General features: G+C 50.6%; 1 protein-coding gene across 4 annotated transcripts in view; it reads left to right on the top strand.

The window, feature by feature from the left end:
• The first annotated feature begins 1,972 nt into the window (after positions 1-1,972).
• Adcyap1r1 (ADCYAP receptor type I) overlaps positions 1,973-9,280 on the top strand; it is a 38,085-nt gene continuing 30,777 nt past the window's right edge. For all 4 annotated transcript variants that reach the window (XM_028758362.1, XM_028758360.1, XM_028758359.1 and 1 more), the window contains exons 1-2: positions 1,973-2,023; positions 3,410-3,515. In XM_028758362.1, coding sequence (XP_028614195.1) covers positions 1,973-2,023; positions 3,410-3,515 — 157 coding nt within the window. The remainder of the gene's footprint in view (positions 2,024-3,409; positions 3,516-9,280) is intronic.

Below are 9,280 nucleotides of genomic sequence, written 5' to 3'. Positions count from 1 at the left end.
CTCCCCACCATCATGTTCCTTCCACCAGAAGGAACCTTAGAGCTGCAGCATTCTGCCCCTGTGTACATCCCAAGGTTCTCACAAAGGTTAAAGCAGACCCACTGTAATCCACATGGTGTCAGCTGGAGGGGCAGCCTGGCAGGTGGCCCCAGGCTGCACTAAACTGAGAGGTTCTGGGATGCAGAGGAAGTAGAAGATGTGTTTGGGGACAGTCTGGTCCTGTAGGGCTTCCCTGGGGGTCACAGCTCTGTTTTGTAGTCTTGAGATGAATCAAGGTGAAAAAGAGTAACCCCTGAGCTCAGAGGACATCCCATTCTTACTGGTTTTTCTGTCCTGGTCTATCTGGGAAAGATGGCTTCTCACTGAAGCCTGCTGAGGTCCCCAGAACTAGATATTCTCCCATCCTAACCAAGCCTGAGGTCACTTCTGCAGACAGGGTCTGGGATCTCAGACAGGTAGAGGTGATTGTATACTTCTGAGGAACCATCAGTTTTATATGGGGCCTAGAGGGAGGTGTGGGCACTTGAGCTGGTGTGTCTGACCGATTTTCATTCTTTGGCTTCTCCCAGTCCACTCAGCCCTACCTGCCCCCTTCCCCGGTACTTATCAGCTATCCAAGATCTCCTTACCATCTCTGAGTGAGTGAGCAGCAGACTGGAGAGGGGCAGTCTTCTCTCTTTATCTTCCCGTCACTGGGTTTCTTCTCTATTTTGAATATCTGTTTATTGGATGTCTGTTTATTACCTGATTGAGCCAAAAAAGTTGAAAGGGGATGTTAAGATCAAGTACTTAGGGCACAGAGGAATAGGTGACAGAAGCTGGACCCACATGGTGCGTGGGGCACAGGGGCAGGCTTGTTTCAGCTCCTTGTGGCCTCCATAGTGAAGCACATTTTTGTGTTAGCTGTGCTCTGATAGGCCTATTTAATAATCCTTCCACAGCAATGGAGTAATAACCACCATCGCTCTGAAGGGGTGACAGCGCTCTGCTTAGCAGGGGCAGTGTGGTTCTGCTGCAGTGAGAAACCTCATATATGTTGCCCTCTGTCCAAGGGCGAACCTTTCCCAGCGCAGAGCTCCTGAGTGGCAAGGCGTTTGGGTCAATGGTCAACTTTAGGAGCAGAGCAAGTTCAGGAGGAGTGTGAGCCCGGTTCCCCCAGTTTTCTCAGTTATCTGTAGCTCCTCTGGTCCCTTCTGGGGTCCTGATCCTCCAGCAGCAGGATGATGTGACCACACGCTTTAAAAGTCAAAGTGGGGTGAGACAGGGTAAAAGGAGAAGGTACTTGCCCCAACTATGCACCGAGAGCAAAGAAGCCCTTTCTGAGTGAACAGATGGTGCCGAAGCTTGCTTCTCCATATCAGAGCTGTGTGGAGTTAGCTAGGTCACACAGGCTAGAGAGGTGTCTTGCTGTCACAGTCGCTCAGGGATGCTGGCTTCTCTCCCATTGTCATTCTCCAACCCCTGGGATATTATTCTGTGTGCCATAGAAGAGGTGGGCCCTGGACTTAAGGAGCTGAGAGCATGTGTGCCCTGCACAAGAGGCTCATGCTCGTGCCTGGGAACAAGGGAGCCTGGTAAATGTCATTGCTAGGTGGGCATGCATATGCCAGCCAAGACGCTGTTTCTGTGTGAAAGCAGAGAGTGTCGAGACGTGGAGACAGCTGGTCTATGCAGAGGAATAAGCTACTCTGGAGTGTGCCAGTAGCTGGATGGCTGAGCTGGCACATACCCACATTCGGTGCCCTACTGTGGGCACAGGGCAGACGGCACTCAACTCGTGTTGGTGGGATGGAAGGGTGAAGGAGTGCAAGGTTCAAGGGTAACCAGGGCTGGAAGCCTAGACTGAGAACCCTGCAGCAGGTGACATGGTGTGCTGTCTTTCCTTCCCTTCAGCTCTGTGTGGACAGTGGTGGGTGGCGACTGACTCTCCAAAGCTGGGAGCAACAGCCAGCGATAGTGGCTGGGAAGCACCATGGCTAGAGTCCTGCAGCTCTCCCTGACTGCTCTCCTGCTGCTGCCTGCGGTAAGGGCCTAGGCTTCCTCTGCAACTGTACTGAGCCTCCACCTGGAGAACCAGTGACTTCTGTGTACTCTCAGCCAAGCTGGCCCAAGGCTGGCATTTCTGGCAACAGCACTCCCTTGCCCCTGGACTCTTTCCATACACAGCCTACCCCATGCTTCTGTGGTGTGAATTAGATAAATGATTTTCCTCCAGACTGGTGCTGATTGGACCAAGAGTTGTTACAGAATTTGCAAATCTATTATGATGGTGACATGTGCTATGACGCTTAGAGTTGCATGGAATCTGGCTTGCTCAACTGAGTGCAGGGTCCCTGGTTAGGGCCACGGAATGGCCTTCTAGTCCCCATACCCCTAAACTCAGGATCTTGTTCTCTGTTCATATCTTTCTTGAGCAAGTCTGAAGATCAGGAGCGAGAGGAGGAGGGTTCCATTTGATTCCATTTGGTTCCATTTGGTTCCATTTGGTTCCATTTGGTTCCATTTGGTTCCATTTGGTTCCATTTGGTTCCATCTGGGCCAGGACTAGGCTGTCCTTAGAGCCTGAGGCATCCCTCTTACTCCTGATCTGTAACTCCTTGCTTGACAGGACATGCACATCTCGCTCTCGGTGAGGAGGTGGGATCGGATCTGTCTTGGAACATGGCCCTTGATAGCTCAGATTCCTTGCCAAGAGAATCATTTCATTTGATGAAAATGAACTTAGACATCATCACAACAGAAGGTGTGGCTGTGAAGTCCCTGTACCTGCTGTGAGACCTGAGCTGAGTTTTGCGCCTCTCTTTCCTCCTCTGAAATAGAGTGGAGAGGAGACCCCTGAATCCTACCATTGCCCCTTGGTCTGCTGTGGCCGGGCATTTGTTCCTGTAGTCCTCAGTTTACCAGCCTTCACCTCCCCATAAAGTGCAGCAGGAGCCAGAAGAGTAGACTCAAATCCTGTGACACCGTCTACCAAGTCGTGTGACTTGGAACAAGTTAAATAACACCTCGACTTGGTTACACGTTTGCAACAAACAGTAAATGAGGTAAACAAAAATAGTTTAGGGGTATGGGACGCAGAAGACCATTCTACGGCCCTAACCAGGAACCCTGTGCCCCAGTTGAGCAATAGTGTTTATGAGCTTCTAGCGTGGATGCACACACATGCCCAGCCGCTAGAGGGCAGCACATGTCATTGTTAATGTCATTATAGCATGGGGACTGAGGCTTAGGGGCCTGTGGGACTCATTGAGTTGGGGTGTGGGGATAGCCCTCATGGCATTTGTAACAGCAGATGTTGATCTGTCACCCTCCTGCCATTTCTGTCCCTAACGCTCCTCTCCTGAGTTGAGGCAGAGGGGCTGTCAATGGGCTCCGTGCCCTCTCATCACCTGTTCCCCATATCCTACAGGCTATTGCTATGCACTCTGACTGTATCTTCAAGAAGGAGCAAGCCATGTGCCTGGAGAGGATCCAGAGGGCCAACGACCTGATGGGCCTAAACGAATCTTCGCCGGGTGAGTGAGGCAGCGGACAATCTTGGTGTCTTAAGCACACACAGGCTAGCCTTGCAAGAATGGTGGCAGGGTGTGAAACTCTATAGAAAGCCCTTGAGACCACAGTGTTCTATATCCGCCATTCTTGGTGACATGAGGTGGCTATCCTTGTGCCAGTCTGAGTTGGGATGTTCTGGGTGGCTTAAAGGGGCCACTCTTTTCTCCTGGGTCTGGTCTGGGTAGCAGCTGTCAATGAGCTTGCTCATTGGTCGCCTGGGACCAGCAGCAGCAGGAATGCAGCTGTTATGGTGGCTGAGCTATAGAATATCTGGCCAGCTGGAGGAAAGGCTGTGGGGTCATTTCCTACTTACTGAGTTGAGCAGCAGTAAACTCCAGGGCTTTCCCTAATGTGGGGGTTCACACAGGGGCTGCTGTATCAGATGCTGGATGTGTGGTCATATACATCTTTAGTCTGTTTCCCCTAAATGATTCTGAGGATTTCAAAAAGTGTCTCCTAACAAGTTCATGTCCTGAGGGAGAGGCACAGCTCCTGGTAAGATCCCAGAGGTCTTCTTCCAACGTCCTCTGAAGGAACAGGGGGAAGTTGGGTGGGCATCTTGGGGATGTTATGCTTTTCTCCTGCTCTGGACTGCAGAACAGGCTGAATCTACCTAGTGGTGGGGCTCCACTCCAGCCTTATGGTATATCTTTCCCTCTGGACTCACTTTCTGATAACCATCTGCCTGAAGACTTTATTAATCTGTAGCCCCGTTAAACAGAATCCCTGCTGGGCCAGCTTCTCGCCAGCAGCTTCTTCGCAAAGATCGGCCAGGGGAAGGTGCTCCCAACTTGGCTCACCTGCTTTGCTGACAGACCAGAAAGTGAACTTTAGCCCGTATCAACCAGGGAGACTGAAGAACGGGGGCAGATGGGTACATAGTGGGAGGAAACCCAAAAACTATGGAGAATCTATGATCTAAGTGTCTTGTTTGTGTGGGTGGGAAAGTAGGTCCCGACGACAGTAACTATCCAGTGCCTGTCTACCATGTGGGTAGACCCCATGAAGCCTGCCTCCTGACCTGGACTCATTGGTCCCAAATGGTGGCTCTAGGAGGGGGAGGGGAGAGAGATGGGGGCTTACTGTGTGAGACTGTGTACAGTTTAATTACACTCCTCAAGTTGAACACTGGAGCTGATAAGACAGGTTTACCCATAGGCTGTTCTTGTCTGAAGGCAAAAACTAAAGAAGACAAGTATAAGTATAGCCCCAATGAAAGGATAGGCAGGTGGTGGTGGGAGGGGCTCCCTTGGTTAGCTTCAGAGAAGAAGACAAGAGGACCGTGAGGAGCAGGTAGGGCTTGAGTAGCCCAGAATACCCAGAGGAACTTTGAGGATAACATCCACAAGCCACAGTACAGATTAAACCAGAATCTTGACATAGTTACCTGACATTCAACAGCTCCCAGGAGGTTCTGGTGAGGAGCTAGAGCTATGAAAACCAATCCAAGGGAGGGGTGGGCGTCGGACTTCAGGTGAGCCGGGAGCAGCAGGAGAATACTGAAGGCTCAGGGCACTTGGTGCAAGGATAGCCTGCACCTTGCTTAAGGATACATTTCATTTCAAGCGGAGCCTGAATTTAGGCCATTGATATCCTCAGTCACTGGAATGTACTGCCCTGGGACAGCGTACTTTGAGCCCCGGAATGACTTCTGCATCACCTTCAAAGACATGTGTTGCCTTAATTGTCTTAGGTATTGTAATACCTAGCTGCTGTTGTCTGCAGGAAGCTGCAGGGGCTTGAGGGCTTCAGGGTCACTACATCTGTGAGGCTCCCTCATGGTGGGGAAAGCTCCAGGCTTCCCACCTTCTTGCTAGGTCAGAGATAGATGCCATTTGGAACTGTCTGGAAAGGCTTTCTGAAGGAGAAGGGAGAGTTGAGAACTGAGGAGAGGAGGGAGGTTGAGAGATAGAGCCTAGGTCAGGGTAGCCTGACTGATACAGGTGAGAACTGTGGGCTAGCACTCACAGAGCAGGCCCTAGCAGAGCAGGCATGTGTCCTCAGTGTTCATGGACACAGCTTGTCAGCCTAAGTGAGCAGTGCTGTTTCCTTCCACCTGAGGTTACCCAATCAGAGAGTCCCTTTCTCGATTCTCTGCCCATCATCTAGAAGCTCATGCCCTGGTAGTAGAGCCTGTGTGCACTTTGGGATAGGTCCTGAGGTACCAGGTCCAAGGTACCCAAGTCCACTCCAATGCTGAAGTTGGAGAGCACAGTCTTTCTGCGAACAGATTTCTTCCTCGCTGGACACAGAAGCAGGAGAGAAGTTTGTGGAGGAGAAGAAGATCTTAGGTCTGTGTTCAAGAGGGACCCGTGCTGCTCAGAACCAAGCCTCATCAAGGCAAAGGGTGCTTGCATAAGGGTTTCAGTGGTGGAAGGTCCTACTGAGGAAGGGCGAGGGCAGAGGAAGGGAGCCCCCTGGGGAAGGCCGTGCTGAGTGTAGCATCCGTCAAGTCCGTGTCTGAAAGTCTTGTGGCATGATCTGCAAAAACAGGCATCTGAACAGGCAGACGCTGGGCACCTTGCCAGGGTTCAGGGTTCAGGACAGCTAAACCCTGTTGTCAGCCCCCAAGGAAGGCCTTTATGTCTTCTGAGCCTCATATGGGCCTCATGGCTGCCTCTAGGGGTGTCTTCACCTGGGTCTTTGAACTAAACAATCGTGTGTCCCTAAAGCAGAGCCCATCTCACTGTACTGTGCAGTCCCATTGAAGTCCCTAGGAACATTTAAAGTGTCAGTGAGCAGTCCTTTACCACACTCAGCCAAGGTCAGCAGCATCTGGACTCAGACTCCAAGGAGGTATGTCCTCAGAGCCTGCCTCTGGCTGATTGTAAAGCATATTCAAGTTTAATCACCCTAGGGAAGCACCCCTACTACTGAGCCCATGTGGTGTCAGGTGTGAGCGAAAAGGCCAAAGAGCTGGTAATCGGGCTAAGATCTCATTATGTTTGGAAGTGACACAGGATTAAGAGCTGTGCTGTGTTGTTATCCTTGGCTGGAGAGAGTAGGGAATCAGTCAACCGTACTCTCCCCCTGCCTCTCCAACTATGTTGTCCCTGAGCAGTTACCAGCACAGACACCACCAGAAAGCAGTGATAACTCTGAGACACATTTGAAACTGAAGAAGAAGGCTTGCCAGTTTGCTTCAGTGCCCGGGACTGTGAATGCAGAGCAGCGTTCGTACATATGTACACACACCCACTCTTCAGTGTCAGGGCCAGGTGAGAGTGGTGTGTCTTGGCAGGCTCTGAAGTCACCACCCAGTGCAGGAATACACACCTTGGTGGTCTGGTCAGCCACTTTGCGCAGTCAAGAGACTGTGAAACAGGAGACATTGAGTATATGTAACGTGGAACAATGCTTTACACCGTGAAATAATGATAAAAGTACAGCTTTATAGATCTGTGGACCAGGAGTTCAGTCAGTTATTTTGCCTCATATGTAAATGTGTTTTTTTCACATGACTAGCAATGAGGAGGTGTTCCCACCAGCATCCCTACAGACACATGTGTGACTTGAACATGGTGATGGCAGGCTGGTGGCAGGGATTCCTCAGCTATGGTATAGGTTAGGAGACAGCCACGGCATATCTAACATAAGCTGGGTCTGTTGTAGTGAAAATCTGGTTTGCTGGAAGCAAGGACCATGTGTGACACTGTGTGTTGGTACCCATACTCTCTCATCTTCCTGCTCTTCGGGGTTGGAAATGCCACCCCATCATCTTGGGCATGTGTTGCAGGGGTTTCTTGGGAGGAGGATCAGGGATGGAGGTATATATTACTATTTCATTTCTCATTCCAAATCCCTGGATCCTGCGTGGGACCTGAGCCATCTCTGAGCCTGGCTCTGCCACATGACATATGAAGCGGTTAGAACCAGAGGTGCTGTCACTGGCAAGTCACATGGAGAGACTCAGCCAGCTCTGGGTGGGTGCCCAGAACTCCTGACTGGGGAGTTCCCTTTATGCCTCACTGCCAGTGCCCTTGGAGGAGGAAGAGGAGAAGGAGTTGGGGCTGGTCTATGCACAACAGGCCTTGTAGGCCCGTTCTTTGATCCCTCCATCTGGATCAGGGCTTGTTTGTCTAGATTGTAGCCAGCAGCACCTCCTCTTTTGCAGGGCCTTGGGCTGTGAGCATGGGAACATTCCAATGTCCAGGAAGAGCTGGTCTGGCTGGTCTTCAGTACATGCCACATGCTGAAATCGATGAGCAAGGCCTGCAGAATGGTGGCAGGTCAGGGGAGAGGTCTTCATGTTGCCTTTCTAGACTTGTCCTAGATAGCATTCAGGTGCCTTGACCAGCTCCCCACCTGCATTGGCCTTGTAGCTGCTCCAACTCTGAGGAGGCCCAACCACAAAGAGACCCTCGCTTTGAGAAACTTATCCTATGTTGAGTTCATAGGAACTTGACTGAGGGGTTTTCTCAGACTCGTATTTTCAGAAGCTGGTCTTCGCAGAACTCAAGCATGTATCAGACTCTCCTGATGGTTTGTTAAGCATGTTGAGTGGTCCCAGGGTATCTCACACCAAATCTGAGTGGGGCCTGAGGATCTGCAGTCCTGGAGGCTACCAGAGGTGTTTCTGGCTTCCGGTCACACTTGGAGACCTGCTGCCTTTGGCTCTGCTTCTTCCCTCACATCATCAGAGAGGTAGGGGGAGGGCTGCTCATTCAATGAAACAAGAAACCTTGACTGTCAAGTGAATTTCAGGAAATTGAGTTGTTTTTCACTTTCAAATTGTGTGCTCAAATGAAGGCCTTTCTTTAAGAAAGCCTGAATATCTCTGGATGGGTTCTGAAAGGAAGGGAGGATCTTGGCTTTGTCTGTCACTCTGGTGTCTCTGGGCTCACGAGTTTTGAACTCTATGTGGAACTGGACAGAATCATCACCATGACAACCTCTGATTAGCTCCTCATTCTGTTCCTTTCAAAGACTAATGGCTCATGTATTCTCTCTCAGCTCTATGCCTGAGTAGATTCTGTCTCCTTCAGCCTCCTCTTCCCCCCCACCCCCTGCTGTCACAGGAGTCACTGGTGCTTGGCTTGGAATATCAGAGCAAATGTGGGCACAGCCCTCAAAGTGTGCAGTAGCACACCCTGGCCCATGGTGCGTTCATCCTTCAGTGGGGTTTGTGTAGATTGAGCTGGGAGTGTTAGGGGTGGGCAGGTGTAGAACTGGGGTATAGGGAAGAGGGGTTTGAGTGGAGGAGGCACCAAGTGAAGCTAGCTCTAAAGAAACAAGGCTTGCTTTAGAGGAGGGCAGGGAGGCGGGGTCTTGAGCATCTTCTCTCTGGAACCTGCATTGCTGGCTGCTGTGTCACTGTCTTGTCCTGCTTTTCCTCTGCAGCCTTCTTTGCCAGCTCCACTTCTAAACCTTGGAATTCTTGTGTATTCTTCTGTGAACTCAATCTTTCATTGGATATTTATCTACCTACCCTGGCCACCTCATCCATTCTTGTCTGGTTTAATTTTGGCTCTTACTGCTATCTCAAATCCAGCATATGTGAGACCAAACATGATTTTCAACTTGTCTAAATTCTCACCATTTGACTGCTAAGTGGTCCTTTTATTGTGATGGTCTATCCATCCATCTACCCTTCTACTTCCAATCTACCCACCTATTGCCCACATATCCATCTACCTATCTATACATTCAAACATCTATACGTCCATCCATCCATCCGTCCGTCCATCCATCCGTCCGTCCATCCATCCATCCATCCATCCATCCATCC

Source organism: Grammomys surdaster, unplaced genomic scaffold (genome assembly GCF_004785775.1).
Source record: "Grammomys surdaster isolate TR1022 unplaced genomic scaffold, NIH_TR_1.0 126197, whole genome shotgun sequence".
NCBI lineage: Eukaryota > Metazoa > Chordata > Mammalia > Rodentia > Muridae > Grammomys > Grammomys surdaster.
Note: the sequence above shows the minus strand (reverse complement) of the source record. Positions and strands in the feature narration are given on the sequence as shown.